A 25887-nucleotide genomic window follows, 5' to 3' on the forward strand; every position below is an offset into this window, starting at 1 on the left:
GATCCACAAGCTCGAAATGCAGTGCGAAGCGATGCGTTTTGAGCTTGTAGATCTGCTCATTTTGCTATTTTTGAATTTGAATCCTGAAAAGTAACAGTTTTTCCATCGGCCCACATCAACGTTCACCAAAGTTGGACTCCATGTGAGACAGCAGATGCCCTAAAACAATTGTGTCCTCAGTGAACTTCTTTGGTTTCGGCAAGCCTTGAAGAATTTGACTTATTTTTAATGCTGCCTGCTTCAAGCGGGCAACGTACTTTTTGAAGTGCCTTTGTGTTTTTCTAACATGTATTTATTGTTGGAAGATTTGCTTTGTGATACACTGCTTCCTGTACATTAACACATTCAGAATGGAGCATTTCGGGGTCAAGTGCCTTTTTGAAGGGCACCTTGACAATAGCTGTTAATGGCTGGTATGGGCTAATATGTGTTTTTTCTGAGCTGTGATTCAAACATTGACTCCACAGTTAAGAGCTCACTTCTCTAATCATGAGAAACACCATCAGGCTGGTGTTTGCCATTTATTGTTTGAATTCTGGATCAATGCAGGTGTGGGGTATAAAGTCCATTAAGGCTTTGTTGTCATGAGATCTCTGAATTTAGACTGTACATACAGTACAGTCATGTACATGGGTATTATCCATATACCCACTGTTGTAGGCCGGCTGACTTATATCAGCCTCATATCTACTGTAAATAGTCTGTATAGCACATCATATATCCATTCATAGTAGATAGATGTGTGTTCATATTGTATATACTGGTGATGATAGATTGTACATTGATAGATGATAGATGATAGATACTTTATTTGTCCTTGCGGAAATTAATTTTGCACCAAGCAGCCATCAGGACACAAAAAAATCATAACACATAAATACACAATACATAGACAGATCACACAATACATTGACAATAGCACACAGCTCCACAGAGGAAAATAGAATAGGCTACCATCAGTCATAGTTTGAGAGGCATCCCATTATCCATTTTATGCACAGGACTGAGATAGGGCCTGTTTGTTCAGAAGTCCTATACTTGTGGGGACAAATGATCGTGAAGCCCTGGCCTGCAACATTGGTACTTTGTAGCGTCGTCCTGATGGTAAAAGGCGGTATTGACTGTATAATGGGTGCGTTCTATCCCTAGCAATAGCTTTCCCCTTCCTACATACCCGGCCCCCGGGTCTCATACATTGATCTCATACTCTCAAATTGTACCCCTGCTATCTTGCTTGATATATTGACAATTTTATTGAATTTGTTCTTATTAACCAATGATAATGAGCCATACCAGGAAACAAAACAAAAACTTAATTATACTTACACTTAGCTTGCAGATGGCTAGGGTCTGTCTTGACTCTAGTAGTCTGTAGAAAAGGCTCTGGCAGTGCACCAGTTAATGAGCCAATCAATTGCTACAGCAACTCCAGCCCAGGCATGATGTAGAAATCTCCCATGCCATGCAGCAGACAGTCTCTTCACATGGTTACTGCAAGGAGTTTCTCTACAACAAGTAACCTTTCTTGCTGATATGCTTAGAGATCACAATATGTACGGTAAGTAGCGTGTGTTAGGTTACTGTTAACTGTTAGGTAATTAGTTTAAGGTTAAGTTGAGTTGGGAAAGAGTTTCTGTAGCATTCATGTTGCACTTGTATTTGAACCTGTGTTTCATGCTTGTTGCAGATATTTCCATGGGGATTCTAGCTTACAGCAACAGAGTTTGTTACTATGTACTGATATATAATGCAAACTCAGTTCTTAAAGAAATACATCTCTCTCCTCTATACTGTATGTTCTACTTAGCTTAACTTTACCCTTATTTTGTTACTTATCTTGTATCAACTACAATTCACAATGACACAATATTTGTCAGATATTGTCATGATGTTTCTACCTGTCTCTTTGTCTATTAAGTGATGTGACCTCTTAAAACTACTGTATGTCTTCTACAGTTACAGGTGCTAAATGATGGCAATTACAAATATATAAAAATTCAAATGTATATTGATATTGTTCTCATTTTATGTTATTTTTATGTTATATGTGTATATTATGTCAATATATTTCATGAATGTTTTTTTCCTAAACAACACTGACATTTTAAATGTCAGTATTTGTAGATCAGGTGATTTGACCTTGTATAGAAACACCCTCCTCTAAGAAGAGGGGAGGATTTACAGTATATGAGTGCCAGCTGTGGTCATATCATCCATTCCTCCTCATATCACAGACCACGGACTGCCTTCCCTGTGGAGATCTATAACCAGCTGGCATGCACCTCTGTGTAAGTAACACACTCAACTCACTCATATAGTAGCTGTAGTATTAAATAACACAATATTTATTTGACTAGGGCAATGCAGGTTCCTGACTATTTGGGTAATAATGAGTTTGTTGTCTTCTATATAACTGTATATAAGTAAATTTGAAACTGGTCTTGAATATGTTTTAACCACTCCAAGGGGTCTATACTCCGTCCCCTCCTTTCTTTCTCTTTACACCAAATGTCTTCGCTGAAAATAGCGCATACACAAGCTCACAGCTCACCTATTATGACATGCACAGAATACACCTGTAATCGTGTGATATGACAGTGAGTCAGTGGAGTAGTAGGGGAATGGCAAATGTAATAAATTACTGTGGATGACAAAGTGAGCATCATGACCAAAACAACAGAATATTTAGTCACATTTCTTGACAAAATTCCCTCAAATGACTGAGACGTCGGCACATGTAGTGCTTTAACTTACCAAACAATGAAGGAGGACACACTGCTTCGAAACGTTGCTCGTTTACAATGTACCTCTAAACGTTTTGTCCCGCACAAAGTGAAATGGTGCAGTGGTTTATCTATGATGTAACTCCTCATCAGTAGGCTATTTGTCTAATGTGCTGTTCTCCTCTCTCCCATCAATACTGCCGTCCCCTCCAGCTCCCTAATGGCTTTATTGCAGGTATTACCATGTATGCTGTTGCTTGGTGTTGAGTGAATCATGGAAGACTCTAACTTCTCCGTCTTCGTAAATATCCAGAGGGTCTACTACCCACTCCTGTGCATCATGGGTATTCCAGGTACATGTCCATGTGTTTTGTTTTATGACATGGCGGTTTGTGGTTGATTTATTTATATGAAGACAAGTAGAATTTGTAGAATATAGATTTTTTTTTTTTAATTTGAAGAGTTTTTGGGGTCTTTTTTATCCCTTTATTGATAGGATAGTAGGTTGACAGGAAATTGGGAGAGAGATGGGGAGTGACATGCACCAAAGGCCGTCGGGATTGGGACTCGAACCTGCGACGCGCTGTTAGGCTACTTTGGAGCCTAGGTGCCCAGACCGCTACGCCTAGAATATAGATTTTATAGTCCAGGATGAATGTTGCTGCACGTCATTAACCACTTAAACCCTATACTTAGTTGACCTTAATCGCCCAGGACTCTATACAGTCTAGGCCCCCTGCTGTTTTCCCTCTACACTATATATCTTTGTCTAAAAAGATCTGATCTATAATCTCACAATCTCACAATCTCACTATGTGTGACTATGTGACGCGTTGGGACCTTGTAGATCTGCTATTTTTGAATGTTCACCTGCAAAATAGGGACGCTAGGGTTCAAGTTTTTCACCGAAACACCCCATATGAAAGCTCTCTCCTAGAACTATAATCATATAACAACTCAAACGTTCCAGCATGATCTTAAAGGACCATACCAATGGTCTGGCATGTGTATATAAGATTCCCCAGGAATACTGCCAGAAGCTGGTTTCAGGCTCTGCATCACATTTGCAGCAGGTCATAATAGCAAAAGGTCGCTCTAATAAGTACTAAAATGACATTTGTCATAAATAATTTTGAACTGCAGTAGTCATTGAAAGTGGCATTTTATGTTGTCTTATTCCCACTCTCCACTCTACCTTCCAGCCAACCTCTTCACCTTTTACATGATCTGTTTCCGTAACTGCGGGATGTCCGACTCAGCCGTCGTTTACCTGAGCTGCCTGGCTGTGGTGGACTCCTTCTACCTGGTGTGGGTCAACCTGATAGACCTGACCCTGACCTTCTGGCTGGTGCGGCCTTTCTGGAACTCCCACCCCTTGTGTGGCATTCTGGGAATTCTCCAGAATGCATCCCTCTACAGCTCTTCGTGGATCGTCGTGGTCTTCACCATAGAACGCTACCTGGTCCTTAAAAGCGCGACCACCAAGCAGCACTTGTCCCAGGCCCGCGTCACCAGGATGACATGTGGGGGCATCATCGTGCTGTCTCACTTGGCCTCCGTGCCCATGGCCTGGGTCAACAACGTCACCCCCGTCAACGCCACCGTGGGGGGCGCCAACGTCACGCTGCTCATGTGCCACTACCGCGACGCCACCTACACCACGGTCCTGGTGTGGATCACCACCTTCCTCTCGATGGGCATCCCCATCGTCCTGGTCATCATCTTCAACTACCTCATCGCTTACCACCTGAGCCGCGCCAGCCAGCTGTTCACCAAGGAGGAGCGCCGCGTGATGCGCGGCCGCAGCGCCAGGGGCATGGTGCGGCGGACCATCCTGCTCCTCAGCACGGTGTCGGGGGCCTTCGTGGTGCTCAGCATGCCGCGCTTCGTCACGTACTGCATCCTGCGCACCAAGTACAACCAGGAGGCGTTCGACCGCGACGACTACAGCATCCCCATCAACGTGGCGAGCGACGTGGCCAACATGCTGCAGAACCTCAACTCCACCACCAACTTCCTGCTCTACTGCGTGGTGAGCCGGCGCTTCCGGCAGGAGCTGGTCCGGGTGGTCACGTGCAAGCCCAAGACGCGCGAGCTGGGCTCGCTCATCACGCACACCACCATGAAGGTGTTCTCCATCCGCAGGGCCTCGCCGCCGCCGCCGCCGCGGGCGACAGCCAGAGACCCTGTCGATGTGGTGCTGACCAACATCAAATACAGAGAGGAGAGCTGGAACGAAAAGAACCGACCAGAGGTTCTGCAAAAGCCACGGGAATCTTAAAACTATTTTATTTTTATTTATGGTTTTCACTAGTTCTTGAGTAAAATGAACATGGAAACATGAAGAGTTGAACACGGAAAGGACACAGCATCTGTATATCTTTACAAGGCACACGGAAGTGTCTGAAAATGACTCACCTTGACTCACCATTTTTCATGCAGTGAAACCAGCATTAAGTGCAATGAAGGTGAAGAAAACATGAACCTAAACTTCATTTTAATAATAATAATAATAACCAATAACAATAATAAGTTTTCATAACAGTTCTCAGCTTGCTGAGGTTCTAGTAAAGTGAGAGGAAATCACAGTGGAGGTGTAAAATCTATTTAACCATGTACTGCTTTAAAATCAAACTAAAGTTGAGCTAAACTAAAGCTGTGTGCAAACTAATGTTTGCACACAGCTGTAAAAGTGTGTGGGTGTGGTCACATGATGTGAAAACAGCAAGATCAGCAAGTGGTGGAAAACTTGAAAACAAAATTGGAACATTTATGAACAAAATTATAAATCACATGTACCTGTACCTGTCACCTAAAGTATGTTATTGTATTTGTCTAGTTTTATTGTTCTCGTAAAGCATGGTTTAAACTTGACTGGGTCTTGAATATCTTTGCTTTTCTTTAAACACAGTCCTGATTGGTAGATGTGGATGCATTATCTTATTATTTGCATAACTGGTTCTAAGGGACTTCCCTGCCTTGCACACTCATATCTCAAGAGAACAAATAGTGGGAATGCTTCCTGTAAAGCCTCAGAACCGGTTTGCGCCTTGGCTGAAGGATAAATGATACTGATCATAGAAAGGTAGGTGTGGCAAAACTGGCAATACAATAGTCATATTCTTTATGAGACAATCTATGGCATGGCTTTAATTTGGCTTTACATTGTCAAAGTTGACCTACTTGAGCGTAGTGTTAGATTCTGACCTTTGTACTGGTGTGCATGTATCACGTCGATACAGTAGATTATACTCCAGCGTGGGAAACTTTGAAGTGTTTGTTGTTTTTCTACTCAAAATGCATCGGAACATGTAAGTCCTATTCTAGAACAGAGCATTCTAGTCTGAAAGACTGTCGTTTTATGTATTTTATTTACATGCATCGGCAGGTTTTACCTGTCTGTTGTGATCATATTGTGATTTCATTTGTACAGAACTGACTGACTACTGACTACTACTGGAGTTATGCCATTTGTTTATGTAGGCTATGATATGTGCGTACAATATACAGAGTTGTCTTTTTGATATTGTGTTAAGCAAAGCAAAGATAGCAAAGATCTACCTTGTTTGTACAACCTTGCTTTTATTTTCAGTTATCGTGCCTAAAAGAACCTTTACTTTGTGAAAGAATGAACTCTCAAAAAGGTATTTATGATATTACATTGTATTGTACATTTGTTTGACAATGTTTGACAAGGGCAGTGGGAGGTCTGTTTTGTGATTCCATGTCTGTTGGCATTTTCAGAAGTCTGCGTTCACCGCAGCATTCCAGTGGAGACAGATGAATCTACAAGTATGTCCTCATCCACGCTGGATCTGATGTGGCTTGATCCTTGCAAGCAGTGCTCTGGGCCCCCGAAGAACGCAGAGATGCCCCCTGTGAGCCAGTGGCAACACCATCACCCAGAACCTGAAGAGTCCTGCTATGATGACTGTCCACTGCCGGTCAGCCAAACAGGACTGATGGCGAGGGGTTTTGCTGCTGATATATGGCCACGATCTTGCGAGGAGAGGGCAGTTTACAGGAACAATCACTCAATAAGTTCTGTTGCCATGGAGAGCTTGGAGCCCCCTTTGGCGCTCATTTCTTACTTTGATAGCATTCACCGTGTCCCACCACCACCGCCATGTCTCGCACCTTGTATACCAGGTCAGGGTAAGTGTTGTATACAAACATACAGGGACGATCAATAATAGATCATCCGTGTTCTTAGTAATATGATATGCCTAATACTGAAAAATATCAGTCAAAATGATCAGCTTGTGTTGATATTATATGATCCCTAATAGATTAACCACATTAAGCAGTGTCCCTATTCTGGGATGTCATATTAGGTGAAAACGGGTGAAGATTCCAAGACAATAGCCAATCTACAAGCTCACAAGGGCCCATGCCAGCTTGTAGATCGCACATTTTCGGCTGTGTTCATTTGAGTATGTCTGCTGCTTACAGCTTTGTGAGTGCTTTTCTGTCATGCATATTGTGTGTGTGTGTGTGTGTATGCGTGCACGCATACCCTCATGTCTTCTGCCTGGTCTCTCCAGGCCACCACCACATGCGTGAGTGTTGTCCCAGGCCGTACCCATGCCAGCCGCCCATAAACTGTGCCCCTCGTGCTCATAACGACCATCTCTGTGATCACCATGTGGGCCCACTGAGGCAGCCTCAGTACCACCCAGCACCATGCAGGTAAAGAGACAAGACTCCTGTCCAAACGGTTTATTAGGGATGTTCACTTTTCATCATGAATGTTCATTACCTGTTGTTCCCAGGGATGAGACATGATTTATCCAGCTGACTCTGTGGGTGGTTGTAGGAATCAGATTAGTCTCAATACTCACAAGTATTCAAAATGTATGAATCTTGTTTTGTGCGACTAATCTGAATCCATAGGTGTAGAGGAGGGCTACGACGCAGTCAAAGGTTGCCAGTTCAGTAAAGGGAGTCAGAAACTCCCAGGGAGGAGCCAAGGAGCCCTGTTTGACTGGAGCTGCTCAGTGGCTATGTAAAAGAATAATACACACTCTGTTAACCACCCTTAAATAAAACCTTAGTTGCTCCACCTGCTGTCTATAGCTCAGGATCTATGTCAATTGCCATCCCTCTTTTCTGCCGTCGCTTTCTTGTCTCTCTCCTCCTCAGTACTGCCCAGCAAATACCTTTTATATAATATTGAAAACAAACCATACTTCATGGATAAAACAAAGATTGTATTCTTTGTGATGATTTCCTTCTGCAGGCCGCCTATAAACCAAAACCAACTGTATATAAAAGACTCGCATGCCCATAATGTGGCCTTGCCCGGGCGTGTGGTTGCTGGTAGAGAGGTGATGGGTGAAGTCAGTGTGGTGACCTACCAGGCAGGTCCAGGAGCAGCAGCACCAACACAGGAGATCCGGAAGACCATCAGCCTGTCTGCGGAGTGCAGTAAGTATTATTATAAATTATTCATTATTCTCCCCCCATATTCTGCATTGCATATTCTGCATTTGCATTGCCCTTACCTGTCTTACTTTATATGTACTATTGCCAATGTTCTTTTAGATTTATTTTACCTTATTGTCTCCGCCGGAGGTGGAGAGTATGTTTTCGCTTCGTCCCGCCGTGTGTTAGCATGGCCCCTAGCCAAGCTAACATTGGTCAAGCTCCACGTGACACGTGTCAATATGTTGACACCAATGCCTTTGATTGGCTAGAGGGACGTATGACGAAATAAAATCCTATAAATAGGTGTGTCACTTCAAAAAGCCGTTTACGTCTTTTGAAGTGAGGTAAGACAGGATCAATCAGTACAAATCACCCGACGTGCGTGTGTGTGTCCCTCTGAGAACACCTAACATTGGTCAAGCAAAGGCGCAGAAGGCCAAAGCTAAGAAAGCATACTCATCTACAACAGTAACACAGAAGAGGACTATAGAGTTGAATTGATCCCACAACAAGGCCGAAGTCTTAATACTGTAAGAATTGGCCACCTTGATCAAATACATTATGTAGCACTAGAGAAAACTGACATAGATCAAACACACCAATCAACTGCTGAAACTGTTCAAGACAATGAATATGAAGAAGACAGACAAGCATTTGAACAAACCAGTCAATTACGAGGACTCCCATATGACACATTGCTTCAAGAAGAACATTTTTTAGATGCAGACACTACATATTCAGTCGCCCCTGCAGAACACCAAAAACCACGCACATTCTACCAAGACGACCCGTTCTACCAAGACGACCCGTGCTATTAAAATAGCACAGGTCTGCTGGCGGAGACTTGAGCACATTTTCTAGTTTTTATTTGTATTACTTCCAATTATTACCATTAGTATTATCTTGTTGTTATATTGTAATCGTTGTTGCGTGTACCTGTATGAGTGAATGGCAAATAAACCCTCTTGAATCTGGAATCTATTTAGATCACTGGTTCTCAAAGTGTGGTCCGGGGAGCCCCAGGGGCGGAACAGTTTAACCACTTGAGCCCTATTAAATTTTTTGGCTGTTGAAAGATAGCTTATCCACAAGCTCACAATGTGTCGCATCGCATTGCACCACACTGTGAGCTTGTAGAGTGGGCTTGTCGTTTTTCAAAAACGATTGAAAATTCTTGACAAATGTTGACAAATCTTCTATTATGTGGGTCTCTGGCACAAGATATTTTCAAATGGGGTCCACAGCCAAATACTTAACTATATTATGTTACAATTGAGAGGAGGTTGTGCTGTGCATTTCCTCAGAGATAAAACATACAGAAAGTGACGCTATCTGTTGCTTTACAGGAAATATTTTCATCACATATTCAGTGGACACAGCAGAGGAGATGCTACCTTTCACCAAGTTTCTCTCTGATCAGGGTTTCAACCCTTCGGTAGGTTCAGCCTTTACCTTACCTTCAATGTGCCTCTTGTCATCCATCAGTCCCTTCAAACTAGAGCCCGACCCCCCATACCTGTATACTCGGTTGAGCTCTATACTGTGTTTTACTTTTATGATGACATCGATATCAGAGATTATGCAGCCGATGTGTGCTTGATTTTTAACCACTTTCAACCTGATGTCCCTATTTTGGGCATGTCATTATAGACGAAACATTTTCAATAATAGCAGATCGACTGTTCGTGAGAATTTGTAAATAGGGCTTAAGTGGTTAAATTAAATAAGATTCAGTTTATGTGTAAATGTTTGTGTATCAAATGTTATTTGTGTTTATTTTTTATAGATATTAACATCTATAAATAAATAAAAAATCAAGATTTAATCAGTCAAAAGCATCTGTAATCGGTGGTCTAGGACTCTCCAAATCCGGGATTGGCATCGGACCCACACGTCTGACATTGGTCAGGCTCTAGTTCAAACAACATAATTCATACCTTTTTATTTATTCTATAGATTGACATCTTTGATAATCCAATCAGAAGAATGGACATCACCAAATGGATGGACAGCTTTCTGAAAGATGTAAGTCTAGGCACTAACATGTCGTAAGCTCTGTCTGTAATCTTAATGAGTGCTTTACGTGCACCGATTTGATCAAATAACTAAACTGACTTTTTTTATTACGCTATATCAGGGCCAGTAGACACCAAAGCTGCTAGTCTGCTAGTCAAGACATAACATGGTATCTATTGGCATCTCTATTCTACACCAGTGGTTCTCAACCTGTTCAGGCTGCGACACCCCAAAATAATCATATTTGAACTGGGGACCCCCCACACTGAAAATCACTTGGAATTGTAGGAGTTGAGGCATATTTAACTGAAAATTGCCGTAATTAATGATGCAGTAATTGTCTTTTTTCATAAATTTTCTTTTTTTTTTAGGTATTAGAAATATCTTAAACGTCCTTAAATTGTCACTTCACTGTCATCTTGGGACCCCATCATGGGGACCCCCCTGGGGGTCCCGACCCACAGGTTGAAAACCACTGTTCCACACATTGGGCTCCAGAGTGACTTTGTCAGGAAGGTGTTTGGTGTCTTGTTCAAGGGCAGGTTGATGGGCATCAGTGAGGTCATGCAGTGTGAATAAGCTGATGGCCAGATGGTCTCTGTTACAGAAGTCGGTGTTGATCATCGTGGTCATCAGCCCGATGTACAAGCTGGATGTGGAGGGAGCCGGAGAAGATGAGCACGGTCTCCACACCAAGTACATACACAATCAGGTAAGCACGTAGGAACATTTAAACACTTTCAACCTGCCATCCCTGTTTTTGGCATGACATTGTAGGCCTACATTTCTAAATGTATACAAGGGAAAATCAGCAACTGATCTTTTCTTGTCTTGTCTTTTCAGAAATTTTACAATCATATGATTACACAACAAACTTAAACTTTTTTTTTTTTTACATAAAAACAAAAAAACTTAAAACTTATTTCACTTAGACAAATCCTCTATGGGGGTACATAGATAGCCTTTTCTTTTCTTTGCTTTCCCTCATGTCTCTCTTTTATTGAATTTATACATTAGCCATTTCCCCATCTTTTTGCAAAGAGATCTTCCTTTACTTTCAATCTGTATGTTAAGCTTTCCATAATCTTGAATATGAAAATAGCAGATCTTCAAAACTGACATGTCGCATCATGGCGTGTTGTCAGCTCATAGATAAATCAGTACAACAGAGTATATAATAGGGCTTCAGTGGTTATGTCCACCTGGAAATATTAACATTATAACATTGCCACTGAGGCAATTGTCTTTTCTGTCATTGCAATAATGTGGTAGATTTGTCTAAATTCTAGGTAATGTTATATTTTAATATTTTTCTTGGAGAAACTTCCTGGCTGTTGGGTAACTGTGGAAACTCCCCTCTTCATGGTGTTACCTTTCACTTTCACAATGAGGCTTAAATCACAACTCTGCCCTTTGTTGTGACGTTGACAGCATGGAAATTGTTCTTGAAATATTACCCTCTGGTGGCACAGCAGTGTCATTGCATATACCATAGGCTACTTCTCCCCGGTGGTGGAAAGTAATTAAATACATTTACTCAAGTACTGTACTTAAGCACAACTTTGAGGTATTTTTTACTTTATTTATTTATTTATTACAAAACATACAGTAACCACTTCAGCCCCATTTAAACGTTGGCTATTAGATCGGTTATTTTCAAGATCTTATTACATTTTATACATATGCTACCTTGTGATGCTTTTGGTACTTTAAGTATATTTTACTGCCAATACTTCTGTACTTTTACTCAAGTACATTTTGATTACCAGACTTTTACTTGTAACAGAGTATTTCTACATTGCAGTATTGATACATTTACTTAAGTAAAACATGTAGTACTTTTTCCACCACTGCTTCTCCTCCACACAATAGGCTAATGAGGAAATGACCTCATGGGACTTTAAACAAACAAATCACTTCATATGTCAGTGATAGTCTATTACTGACTGCACCCACCATCCCCCAGACCAAGGTTCAATATCGTCGTGTCTCGTCGTGTCAGACAATCATTACAGTGCGTCAGGCAGACTTCCAGTAAATGTGTGACTGGCAGTGATGGAAGAAGTACTCACATGTTTTACAAGTATCAATACAACTGCAATGTAGATATACTCTGTTACAAGTAGAAGTCCTGTATTCAAAATGCACTTGAGTGAAAGTACAGGTATCGGCATCAAAATATACTTATAGTAGCAAAAGTAAAAGTACTCATTGTGCAGAATGTCCCATTTCACAAGTTCAAAATGTATAATTTTTTTTTTGAAAATAGCCGATCTACAAGCAAAATGTATGAGCTTGTTATGGCATATACTGTAGGGCTGAAGTGGTTAGAGTGTTTTATAGTAATAATCAAAATCTACAAAGTAACTAGTAACTTAAGTTTTTATATAATTTTAGTGCAGTAAATGTACTAATGTATTTTCCTCTGAGATGTAGTGAGAGAAGTAAAAGTATTGAAAATTGTAAATACTGAAGAAGGTAAAAAATACCTCAAAATTGTACTTTAAGTACAGTACTTGAGTACATGTAGGCTCCATAGTTACTTTGCACCACTGGTGACTGTGTCAAGGCCCACAAACCGTCAGCTTTGTGAGCTATTGTTGCGGTTGAAAGAAACAATAGGCTACATCTGTGTGTGATACAAAGGAAATACTGTGAAATGTTAGTGCATATTGTCAAATTGGTAAATATGGCATCATACAACTTTTTTGTCACTTCACAAGTTTACAGGCATAACATAGTAAAAGGCTCAATATCAAATATACAGTGTGATAAATACACATACGGTCACATGGTAAAATAGAAATAAAAGGAAGCAAAAATATTTTTCTTGTACAAGTTGTGAACTTGTGACAACATTTAGCAGCAGATACAAATAGCAGTAGATATAGAGTCACAGGAACTTGTGCAGGTGAGAGACATCACTTAACTGCAGATATGTAAGTGTATACGTAGTATACATAGTATAGTGTCATTGCATTAATCTTTAAAGGAGCTACACCATGAATTTAAAAAAAATATTTGATATTTAATATCATATGGTGTATGTCCCTCAAACCTTTTTCAAAAGGTTTGAGCCTAAATCATCACTCAGATATACTCATCCCAAGTCAATTGTCTCTGGCTTATACAGCGCTTTCAGCTGCAATACCAAAACGTCCTCTTGGGCAGGGGGGGGCTACTGAGCAATTCTGTCTGTTAATACAAAAAAATATTTTAAAAAAATATTAAAAAAAAGAAAAAAAATGGAAAAATTCTGCATAAAAAGAAGCATCTAAGAAAAATACAAAATCGAAAAAAAAACACTTTGAACATTTTTGAACAATTCCACCAAGTGTTTGAGGTGCCTGTTTCACCCACTTCCGGGGGGCGGAGCCAAAATCCGAGCCCGAAGTATTTGTTCGTAGACCCCCACTTAGAAAAAGTTTCGGAGCGATTCGGGCACTTTTCATTTAACATTGGGTTTGCCATCAATAATGTTTGTGACATCATAAACATTTCGATCGCCTGTTCAGACACGCCCATTCTGGAAATCCATGAAATGAGAAGGAATGACTGAATTAAAAAAAAATTAAGAGACACTGGGGACCCCAAAAAATACAAAAAACCAAGAAAAAAGTGATTTTCATGGTGTAGACCCTTTAATGCTGCAGTTCTGTGGCAACAGTTTGCAGGAGGCTGTTTCCTGTTTCAGGATGACAATCCCCCTGTGCCCACCCACACTCCCCCATACACAAAATTCTTTGTTGAAATGAGTGAGGAAGAACAGCACAGACTCAGCCCTGGCCTTAATCACTTAACCCTCGCTTGACTTAGTCATACTGACCCGAGTTGGCTCTGTACTTGGACCGTTTTTTTCCTCTACACCAGTGGTTTTCAACCTTTTTCATATCAAGGTCCATTATCTATTCGGCATTTGAGCTACGGACCACCGTTTGATGAGATTTATCCTCTCAGACCCAAAACTTGCCACTGGACACAATTTTTTTTGCTGTTGGTAGGCTACCATAGGAGAGATAACAGGCAAACATTGATCAAAAATAACAATTCTTCTACATTCTCTAATTGTGTTGACTTCTTGTAAATTAAGTAATGCAGATGTTTAACAATATTTTAACTCCTGAGAGCGTAAGGGTCCGTTTGGTTTCATTTCATTTTACACTCTCAAGAGTTAAAGATCTATAAGGGTCCATTTGGTTACCAACTCTCCATCATTTAGCTGGGGACCCCCTCAAGGACCACTGGTGGTCCCCGGACCACTGGTTGAGAACCACTGCTCTACACCAAATCTCCTCGCCAAAAATAACACTGTTGGAACGAACTGAAACTCCAAACACGAGCCAGGCCCAACCACCCAACACAAAGTGTCTGACCTCATTAAAGCTAATGACGTCACTAATGCTTGAACAAAGGGCCCTAATTAGAAACACTAATAGAAAGGGTTCCCACTTACTTTTGGTCATATACTGTCTAATGGTCCCTCTTGTTCATTTTGTCCTCCATTAGTGTCGCTACAGCACCTGCACGCTTTTCTTCATCAAACGCACTACACAAAGTTTAATTAACTCTAACTCAAAACATTGATCTTTCACTCTACAACTTGACTTGAGCATTCAAGTCATGGAAAAAGAAGTAAAATACTTTATGCTAAATTCGGAGCAGTTCCTTTCAGAGGTAGGATAACAAACAGGACACCACTAGACTTAGTATGTATGTATCTATGTATGTACAGTAAGACAGTATTGCTAGCATTCTCATCTCTCCAGTTCCAGTTTTGTTTTGTTTTGTTTTAGTTAGCATAACTTATGAAAGTAGAATACCATGATCTCTAACTACTGTATTCTCTTCTTGATTCAGCTTCAAAATGAGTTCATCCAACAACACTGCCTGAATTTCAGACTGGTTCCAGTGCTATTTCCCTCAGCAATCAAGGTGAGAGTAAAATATAACCATTCGAAACATAATTACAAACTGGTGAGAGAGCCAACTATTCACCATGATCCCCCACCATATGGTTTGATCATTACATGAACTCAGCTACTATTACCCTCTGCTGTAATTATGAGTTTATGAAAAGGTCAGGCTTGGATTTGATGGGGGATGCTGGGAAATCCATGCTGCTTCCATCCAACCTCTGCTTTTGATATCAATATCCACCTCTAGTCATTCATTTTTATGACCTGTGGGAATACAGTATGTGGGAATATTAACCCTGGTGTCTCTATTTTGGGAATATTTTCATAATTTGTCAACATTTTGGTTTTTAATTTCGATAGCAGATCTAGGTACAAGCTCAGATCTAAGCTTGTAGACTGGCTATTTCTGCATTTATTATACGAAGAAGTATATAGGGCTTAAGTAGTTAACTATGATGTGTATGATAGATATACATTATAATGACTCAAATGACTGTAAAGTGGATTAGAAAACATGGAAGGCATCCGTGCCATTTTAGATTTTTGCATTGGCTATTCAAAAATAGCAGATCTACAAGCTCACAGCGCGTCACTTTGTGCCGCGCTGCGAGCTTGTACATCTGCTATTTTTGAACATTTTTGGAAAAATCTTGAAAGTGTGAGAACAACTGATTTAAAAGGCATTTGTAGAATCCCGCCTCAGGTCTTAATGGATGAAATCAACCGTTGTGCACCTGTGTGTTACAGAAGCATGTTCCCAGCTGGCTCCAGAGCACCAGGCTGTACCGCTGGCCTCAGGACACCCAGGACCTGCTGCTGAGGCTGCTTAGAGAGGAGCGCTACATCGCCCCCCAACTGGGCAAAGACCTCACCCTCACCATACGACCCCTATGAGTACTATAGTAGAGGGGAAGAAAGATCAGTGCTATTTGACGTGGAGATTATTTGTGAGGAGTCCTGCTTCAGCAGTGGCGAGCAGAGAGAGACTGGAAAGAGGAGGTAGATTGAAGAGATAACTCGTGTCACACGGGTCCCAAGTCGGACCTGAACTCATGATGTGATCCTGTGATCCTGTAATGTATGCACACTGACAATCTATTGTGATTCAATAGATTGTTGTTTGTATTAACAACTCTATTTTGGCATTAGAGGCAAAATAATTTCAAAAGATTTCAAAATATTTCAATTTAAATTTAGTTTAAAAAAAAAGAAGAAAATCTGTATTTTCAAAATTGTCAAAAATAGCAGATCTATGAGCTTGTAGATTTTCTATTTTCGCTATTTGTCATACCCCGTTAGGGAAATTAACCAAGGTTGCAAGGAAGATGTCATACATAGAGAAATATCGCCTACATGAGCCAAAAAGGATAACAATGATTCTCTTATAAAAATTAAAATAAACTAACATGCCTGTTGTGTATATATAGCACTTATTCCACATGATTCATGATGGGACCATGTAACTGAGTGACAGTGGTTTGGTTGCGTATTATTGAACATTCGTATTTGTTTGCCGTTGATGTGTAATACACGTATCATATGCGTTCTGATCTCTCTGAACAACTGAAATACGTCTCAACCCTTAATTGTCTTAATTGTATTAGTTCAATGAAGAAGACACATCTGTCTTTGTGATGCACAGGAACAGCCACAAGGTGGCAGTATGTTCTAACCAATTACTACATACCCTTAGTTTGATAGGTCTCATTTGACAATTTGTGGCAGACATATATATTTCTTTATGCAGCATTTGGTAATATGACAATATATATTTTGGGTTTGTTTGTTTTTTACAAGTTTAGTGAAGAAAAGGTTGAAAGTGTTTTTAAACTCATACAGCAGGAAAAGGAAGTAGGCTACACTGTGTGCTTGAGTTACATTGACCAAACGGGGTGCTTGGTTCTGTCAATTAATTTACCAAATCTGACAACAAATAAATGTACACACTCTGTAAAAGGAACTCTGATAAGCTGTTATCAGCTAACGCACAATAGTGCTCTCTGCAAACATTTGTTCAGCACCAATAAATCCACTGGAAGCCACTTGACATAGTACCCTTATCCCTTATCCGGTCCAAACCAGCCAGGCACAAGTAGGCTACAGATGTGTTTGCAAAGAGGCCTTGAACCTCTGCCCACCCAGTGCCTGTTGGCATTAACATTCACAAAGTGACCTTGCATATTTATTGATGTATTTGTACAATGATGGTTTCATCTTTGGCATCTCTGTGGAACAGGCTTTTCCATGCATCATTTGTGCATTATGCTTGTTGTCAATCAATCAATCAATCAATCAATTCCAACCATTTTCCCCAAATGTACAAAAACACATAATAAATGTATCGCTATTTCAAAAATAGTTAAAATAGCCACAAGCTCACAACACAGCGACACATTGTGAGTTGTAGATCTGTAATTTTCACTATTTTCGAACATTTTGGAAAATTGACGATTTTTATGAATATTTCTGAAAATCTTGAACAAATATTACATTTTTTATATTTTTGAAGGAAAGGTTTGAAAAATTTGATATTTAATCATGACCCAAAATGGGTTGCGACCCTATGTTTGAGAAACACTACCAGAACAGAGACACAACTCAGTTGTACTAAAACAGTATAGGTTCAGAATGCAGGTCTCTGCTCTGTTTCCTTTTGTGCTTTGTTTTGTTCTGCTCTCTGTGTACACCCACCTCTCTGTCCAGTCCTGGCTGTGAAGGGAGCTAGAAAGTGCCTTTTCGTGTAGGTCTGGCGTGTTGAACCGAACATGTCAGCTTATCAACAAAGTGAGTGATTAACTAGGGCAAAGTGGGGCTGTGCCTCTGGATAACAGCTAAGAGCTGGGTGACCTGTCCAAATAGAACAAAGGGGAAAGAGTAAACATATGAACACACAAATGTGGTTGTTTCTGCTGATTGTCTATACACTATTATTTATTAAAGAGATGGGTTTCATAAGTTGTGTGACCCATTTCTTCAAAAATGTTCCTTGACTGGGATTTCCCATTTGTTTATGTGAAGAAAACAGCATTTAAAAAACATATATGCTTCTTCCTCTCAGTGGAAAACTATCATTCTGTAGCAGGAATGACATATAAAGGCAAAGGGTACTAAAAATGTAGGCTATACATTTGGGATTCGGTCAGGTGCTTGCTATTAAAGCTCCTACTAGATAGCCTATCTTAGAAGTATTTACCGATGCAAAGAATATAGAATAAAATAAACCGCACACCATCTGCACTTGCACAATAAGGACAACTTTATTTAGGCAACGTTTCGGTCAGAGATGCCTGAAGAAGGTCTATTGATGGGTTGATGTTTGATCCCTGCCTACGCACCCGTCTCAGAGCTGATCAGGTGTGCATAAGACCTTGATTTACCAATGCAATAAAATGTAACTTTCACCTGTGCTGTTCAGGGATATAGCCTAATACTGCTCCTGTACAAACCAGTTTTGAATGTCAGAGGATAGAGAATGAGGGTGTTCTTTGAGGTTATCAAGTGGGCACCACCTGTCACAGGTGTCTGTCATGCATTGTATTTCATGAATAGTTTACTGTCAAATCTGTCCCTGCAGTCACTCCTATGCCTCTCTTCTTTTGTTTTACTTATCTGCAGCCATACATAAACAGGTGATGGCTCATTGGTTCAGCTCCTCTTGAGTCATGCTGGCTGACTCCAGCGAAAGTGCCCAAACTCTTACTCAAGGTCAGAGCGCACATACTCCCTCCTACTGACACCTACCATGACCACATCTAGATGAAAATGTTAATGAAACATTTGTCATCGTTGGGAGAGTCATTGGCAGCGGTGTCCCCAGTGTGACCCGCACCAAACTGGCTGTTTGGATAGGTTTATGGCCCTTTCGGTGGCGAAGAAAGGAGCGTGCTCAGCACATCCATATGACTGCCTGCTATATATAGGCCATTGTGTTAGGTATGCACAGACAGAATACTGAATACTGAAAGGAGCATAGTAGAAACATGGCAAAGGAAGGAGCACAGTAGAGATTGCCAATGCATGGGCCACTGTGTATAGTGACCCTGTACATACAGTGAAAACTATCTTGTAGGTTGAAGACCGAAAAGAGAATGCTGGTCTGTGTTTTTATAGCAACTTTATCCAAAGCACTTTCTATTCACCTTATCGCCTATTCACACACAGACAACCGTGCAAGGCACCAACCTGCTCATCAGGAGCAGTTTCGGGTTCAGTGCCTTGCTCAAGGATACTAGAAAGCAATGTCAGGAGGAGCCAGGGATTCGGGTGTATAGGATTTTGTGAGTCAACCAGAATAACCCAGATTGAATGTAAATTAAGGCGTATGATGAATATTTCGTACTTTTTCTTCAGGCCTCCTTTATCTACACAGGTCACTCAGTCAGTGCAAAGCTACTGTCATATAGCATGACAGGGACATTCTGATTCATGTGACACTGACTGCCTGAACTCTGTCGTGCATATGGACACATAGTTTGAATTAATCATTTCAGTTGCAAGATTTGTCATTTGAAATATGTTGCTTTATTATTGCTTAACCGCTGTTAAAAACAAAAATAAAGAAAGAAATAGGAAATAGCCATAGAGCAGCTAGCAGCAAAACACACATTAACCACTTCAGTTCTATATGTAGCCTACATTTCGGCCATTTGAAAATAGCCAATCTACAAGATCACAATGCATTGATGCACACATATGTGAGCTTATAGATCTGCTATTTTCAAAAGATTTCTAAAATTTTATACATTTAAAAAATTGTGAAATTGTACTCATTCTGCATAATGAGTACATCATTTTGTACTTTAAGTAGCCTACATTTTGATACAACACTTTTGTACTTTTACTCAAGTACATTTTGAATTCCAGACTTTTACTTGTAACAGAATATTTCTACATTGCAGTATTGATATTTTTACTTAAGTAAAACATTTGAGTACTTTTTCCACCACTGAAGGTCTGTCCACGCCAGATCAGTCTACTGACCCGTGTTTGATGCGGCAGTCAGTCAGAGGTCGAGGTGAAGCCACGTGAAGTGAAGTGACCTGTAATAATTTGCAATACCAATTCCGGTTTTGCCGCTTTGGCTTTCAACTTAAAGGTATTTGAGTGTCACTGTAAAATCCCAGATTTATGTGATTGATTGATTGATTGATTGAATACTTGATTAACAGTTTGCAAAAAAAAGAACAGAGGTACAGTGTCCTGTGTATTTCAATCAATTTAAAGATTGACAAGACATTTAAAGACCAACATTAATTCACAAAATATGCAAAAACATCAACATCATGCTACACGTTAAGATCTTTTTTTATTATTATGAAAACGTGAATCAGCACACTGTACACTCGGTGGTAGGCCTATTTTCTCTACCAATATAGTGTTAAGTGTAGTGAGGGCAGAGGAGAAAATGCTTTGTGCTGGTCTTGCCTCCTGGCCTGGGTTTTAGCCCTGGATCAAGACGGTCATCATCGGTCAATGACAGTGTTGAATCAACTAGGCAATAGGCCTGGGTGGGCATCTTGACCGCTAACAACATCAATGGACCATGATAAGAAAGAATAGCACAAGAATAATAGCTTTCACCGCCAACATCATTTGCTTTCATGAAACGCTCCTTGGATGAATAGAATGAATAGAATGTATTCATCATAGCTTTTGTAATGATTTTATTTTATTTTGAAAACATCAAACGGGATGTTGCTTGGTCATGGATGCGTGCGTGACGCAACTCTTCTTCCACAACAGCACAGAGACCAGTGTTGCCATGTCTGCTTATTATAAGCGACTTTGGGCGTGTTTTTCTGGTAAGTTGCTTGTAAATATTGGTAGTTGCGTTTTTTGGGGCTTGTTTTCAAGTGTAGTTGCTTGTTCCCTAAACATTGTCAAGTCAAGGACCCCCCCAAATTAATATGTATTTGTCTGCAGACCCCCATCTGAAAATATTTATGCCCCATTCAAGATTTGTGTTGTTGTTAAAGCGTTTTTTCTAAATTTCTTGAAAATAGCAGATCTACAAGATGTGACGCATTGTGAACTTGTAGATTGGCTATTTTCCAAAAGCCAATCGAAGCCCGGCTTCGCCCTTTAAACATATGGCTATTTGCCGCGAAGGGCTCGCCTCTTTTGGGCTTGTTTCCATAGAACTGGTTGCTTGTTTCTCTCACACAACCTGGCAACACTGTATAGCACACACAGAAGAGAGAGAGTGGACAACACACACACACTACATGCAGACACACAGGCTGCAGGAAGGAATGTGGTCTGGGAGGAGGGCAACGTTGAGGGTTGCCAGAGGTTATGTTGATAGTCAGATCGAGCTCGTTCAGGACGACCCGACACCCCACACTCACACACAACAACACACTTTAGACAATCCCATCTGCCATCTAAAAAAACCCGTCAAAGAAATCGGAAGACTTTCCTGCTGCCTTCAGAAGACATAATTCCACAAAGGACATGCAGCAGCAGCAACTCTAGCGCGGAGGAGTGCAGAGGAGAGAAAGAGGAGAAGAGACAGGCGAGGAGGGCAAGGGGAAAGTCGTTTTTAAATATCTTGGGAGGTTCAGTTTAGCCTTCATGACCGCACTGTTTAAACCCCATGGCATGTTAGCTGCTACCTTGAGCTAGCCTGTTATGGAAGAAGAGCTACGGCTGTGTGCTGCTGGGCTGAAGAAGAAGAAGGGACTGGCTGCAACTACTCTCTTCTGAGCCCCGTCTTTAGGAGCTCTGTCTGCTGGCCACACGGACGGAAGGAATGTTGTTTAAACCCCTCTGAAACTAAACACTGAGATAAATCACGGGCAGCCTCGCCGTTACAGTAACCAACTCCCCGTTACAGTAACGTTATGGACTCTCGACAACAGCTGCAGGTCGGATTACTCGTCGTGTTCAGCTGAAAGGAAAAGCGGCTGGGAAATGGAAATCATGGTGGCGGCGGGAGACCACCACCACCACCACCACCACCGGACCCAAACCCCCCCACCACGTTGAACACCACATTTCCCCCGTCGTTTCAATAATTGGTTCCCGTTTTTTTTCGTCGTTTCTTCTCCCAACGTGACCGTTGGTTCGCCACCTCTTGGTTCTAGAGACTGTCACCTCGGGGCCGTGCACCGGGGGTATAGTTTTTTTTGCAGTCATGTTTGCAGTGCGCATCGTTACCGCAGACTATTACACGGCGAGTCCCATCAAAGACCTGGACGTGTGTTACTCTGCGTTCAGAGAGAGCGACGTGAAGAAGGTGCCGGTGGTGCGGATCTTCGGGGCAACACCTGCAGGTAAACCAATGCTCTCTAACCTCCCTGCTCTGCTGCTCTCTAGACCCGTTAGGAACCTCTCCCTCCGCTGTACAGCGTCCCGCTGCGTAGGGTGCCGGCAGAGCGCGACACCGGCAAACGGTGGTCAATATTGTCGATTTTTACCTTCTTCCGCACATCGTATCCAAAAAGTAAACGTCGCCCCCCTGCTCTCAAATGTTTTACATTTTAGCGGTGAAGAAATTTTAAGTAACGGGTTGAAACAAACGTTTAAATCGCCTTTTTTGTCAGCCTGTGCCATGTTTTCCCAATGCAACCTTAACGGGAGCAGTACAGCGCATGCGGGCGGGGGCTGACTGACCACAGGCTGACTAAAATAGCGATTTAAACGCTTGTTTCAACCCGTCGGTTACATTTTCTTGACCGCTAAAATGTAAAACATCCGAGAGTAGGGGGAATACCTTTACTTTTTGGATACGATGGGCGGAAAAGGTTAAGAATCAACAATATTGGCCACCGTTTGCCGGTGTTGCGCTCTGCCAGCACCCTACGCAGTGGAACCTCATCTCGGAGCTATACAGCGGGGGGAGAGGTTCCGATTGAAGCTTTCTCATGATGGTGGTCGTCACCCTGTGCTTGTACGTGCCACGCGGTGGGTATGGTGGCGGACGTTGGTGGGCTTGCAAAAATCACTGCGATCTCTGACACCCCCCCCCCCTCCCTCCCCGAAAATAAAATGCCCAAAACAATAAAAGAGAGCTGAACTCGTGTACTGAACTCGTGTACTGAACTCGTGCAGTACGCAGTGTACCCCTCGGGGGGGCTTTAACGTCTCCATATTGCACACATTGCAGCGATGAGAGGATCCATACGGTGGCTTTGTTTTCACTGGCCCCGCTGCATCATCATATGGGGCGGGTGTGCACATTACATTGACCATACATGGATCGGTATTCGGCATTTGGCTTGTCTTATGCCGTGTGTATGTGGCAATGTAATAGGATATCATCATGTCTTCCCTTTCGCTTTTGTTCTGTTTACTGCAACCTGTGGATTGTTGACACACACCACCACAACACGCTGCTGCAGCCTCTAGCCTGCCCTGGCTCCTTCACAATCACAGCCGGAGGGGGTGGGGGACCTGGGGGGCTTGTGTTTTCCCGGGAATCCGCGAGGTTTGGCACTTGCGTTACCCGCGCCTCCTCAAATAAAGACACCGCCCGGTGTATCAGGCTATGCGTGTGCTGCGGTGCCCATGGCGCAAAACAACACAGTAAGCCTAATTTATACTTAGTTGCGTGCCGGTGTCGTGCTCAGTAAATAGCAGATCTACAAGCTTGTAGATCTGCTATTTGCGGCATGAAACACCTGCGTGCAACTAAGTATAAATCAGGCTGATCGGCACAACGGTACTAATGTTATATATATGACCAGTTTGACCACCCTTTCTTCAGCACTCTTTGCCTTGACGTTTTTATTGCATAACGTCAACAACACCTCTAATGTACATGTGAAGCAATAACATTTTATATTGCCATTGCCAGTATTGTGACTTGAGCCTACCTTTGTATCCCCCTATGGCAATCAACTCTCGCCCTCTCCCTGGTTGTATTTTAGTGGCATTGTGTGAAGAACGCCCCATTGCTTGATATAGCTTACTCAGGCTTAAAGGATTTGCAACAGAGAAATCAGGGACAGTAGCTCGGGGTATCGGTGTCGGGTCTAAATTTGTTCTGTCGCAACCTGCATGTTTTTTGCAGATGATCACACTGATATTAGCAGCTGAGAGGCAGTCTTGACAGATTGTCAAGTGTGTGTGTGAGTGTGTAAGAGAGACAGTGTTTCCTCAACATTTATTTAAATGCAACACAGCCATCTGGGAGATTGTGCAAACATTGCGGTGGAGTCCTGGAAAATTGGCACAATGGTCACAAATGGTGGATTTATCATAAAAAGTTTGAATATTTCTGCTTCATTCATGACAGCACAGGCAGCAGAGAGGTGGGAAAGTGAAAGCAAAGAGGGGGCGTGGCACACACATACCACAGGTGTCCAAAGTGGAATTTGGGAGGGGGGACAACTGACCAATTATCCACTTGGGTGCCCTGATTAAAAACATGGAAGTGAATTTGGCTTTGCCATTTTTGCCCACAACTTAGTATTGCGTGACGCGTGGCACACACTTGCATCTCACAAAGGGAGAGCGCATGAGGCCGATCACTTCTACTCTACATCCTTTTAACGTGGCCTTTTAAATGATGCCATTGTTCCATGAGGCTTGCACTACTGTACACATTGAAAGCATTTGTTGATCGGATCTTTACCCAACTGCATTATACATAATAGCTTGTATTGTTGGAATACTGTAACGTGTGGTTCCATACAAAGCATTGCCTTACCGCCATGGTTATGCGTCTTTTAGGGTTCTAATAACACAATAAGACTTGTGTCATTTGTGGACACTGGTCAGGATGCCTTGCATTGTTTCACACTTCAACTCTCTTCTGCTCGCTTGATGTATCTCCCGTGGCAAGGCCTAAGTCACTCCTGGCTCTGTGTTTCCCCCAAATAAAATTACATCAGCATCTGGAATGCATCGAAGTAGAGAATGGTCTCTCTTTCATTCTCTTTTTCAAGTGTCTTTTCTGAAGGGCAGCTTCAAAGAGTCCATTAGCTATGAAAACAGGCCACGCCTGCTCAAAAGGAGGCTAAATAAGTTCATTCCAATGCTTTCTTTGGACGTCGTCACAGTGAGTTTTGATTTAATTTCAGCGAGGTTTGTCTGGCCTGAAGCAGAGAATGTTTTTGAGCAATTATTTCATTTGTCTATTTGTCTGTCAGTTATGATGTTTTCAATGTGTTTTTCGTGTGTGTGCATGTTTGCATGTGTTTGTGGGCACGACACCACATCCCTAGCAGCGTATGGCTCCATGCTAATCTTCAAGGCCACAACACACTCTTATCCTCCTCTGACCCAAGTCATGCTCCCTCTCGCCACTCTTCGTTGCGTTATTTGACACCACACTTCCTGTGTCCAGTCTGTTCAACCCCCCTCCCTTTCTCTTTGTTTACCCCTTGTGTGTTTCCTTTCCTCAACATCTCTCCGTCACGTACAGTATCTATTGCACACAAAATAAGCTTAGCCATGAAAAGGTGGGGAGGAATAGCACAGGGAGTTCCAGTGTTTGAAACATTGCACTTGTGACCACTGCATTAACACACAGCTTGATTAGCACGCCCCTGATGGAGAGCCAATCCCTGTGCTTCGGTGAACAGCCAGCCTTTCCTCCCACGCCGCTGAGGTTTGACACGGTTGATTCCTGCCCCGACGTCTGCAAGCCAGACCCAGATCTACTGACGGTCAGCCGGTCAGTCGCTCTTCCTGCTCGGCTCACGAGAGGAGGAGGAGGAGGAGTCCCGTTTTAGTCTATGCTTGGCTGTGAGCCTCGGAGCGTCCAAGAGGGAAGGGGAAAACAGCATGACCAATTGACCTGAATGAGGGGTCAAGCAGCGAACCAGGGAGGAATAAAATTGTACATCGGGCCCCATATC

At 41.9% G+C, this 25887-nt stretch overlaps 3 protein-coding genes across 5 annotated transcripts in view; all 3 read left to right on the forward strand.

Annotated features, from left to right (window-relative positions):
* Positions 1–2997: 2997 nt before the first annotated feature.
* LOC308102825 (putative G-protein coupled receptor 139) lies at positions 2998–5004 on the forward strand (the record flags this gene model as incomplete). Its single annotated transcript, XM_080452680.1, has 2 exons — positions 2998–3076; positions 3926–5004. 2 exons carry the CDS (start codon positions 2998–3000, stop codon positions 5002–5004), a joined length of 1158 nt encoding a protein of 385 aa, XP_080308806.1.
* Positions 5005–5740: 736 nt separating this feature from the next.
* Positions 5741–18007, forward strand: traf3ip2a (TRAF3 interacting protein 2a). 3 transcript variants are annotated; one of them, XM_080452505.1, is made up of 10 exons: positions 5741–5808; positions 6316–6367; positions 6468–6872; positions 7268–7412; positions 7963–8150; positions 9497–9585; positions 10107–10175; positions 10774–10878; positions 15024–15098; positions 15830–18007. In XM_080452505.1, exons 2-10 carry the CDS (start codon positions 6352–6354, stop codon positions 15974–15976), a joined length of 1239 nt encoding a protein of 412 aa, XP_080308631.1. In that variant the 5' UTR covers positions 5741–5808; positions 6316–6351; the 3' UTR covers positions 15977–18007. The 3 variants fall into 3 exon arrangements, with proteins under 3 accessions (XP_080308631.1, XP_080308629.1, XP_080308630.1); XM_080452503.1 differs by having other exon boundaries at positions 6468–6878; positions 15830–18005; XM_080452504.1 differs by lacking the exon at positions 5741–5808 and adding an exon at positions 5829–6034 and having other exon boundaries at positions 6468–6878; positions 15830–18005.
* Positions 18008–21299: 3292 nt separating this feature from the next.
* The window catches only part of rev3l (REV3 like, DNA directed polymerase zeta catalytic subunit), a 91424-nt gene continuing 86836 nt past the window's right edge, over positions 21300–25887 (forward strand). Inside the window, exon 1 of the mRNA XM_080452292.1 lies at positions 21300–22356. Coding sequence (XP_080308418.1) covers positions 22218–22356 — 139 coding nt within the window. The 5' untranslated portion in view covers positions 21300–22217. The remainder of the gene's footprint in view (positions 22357–25887) is intronic.

This window comes from Gymnoscopelus braueri, assembly GCF_963280865.1.
Source record: "Gymnoscopelus braueri genome assembly, chromosome: 16".
NCBI lineage: Eukaryota > Metazoa > Chordata > Actinopteri > Myctophiformes > Myctophidae > Gymnoscopelus > Gymnoscopelus braueri.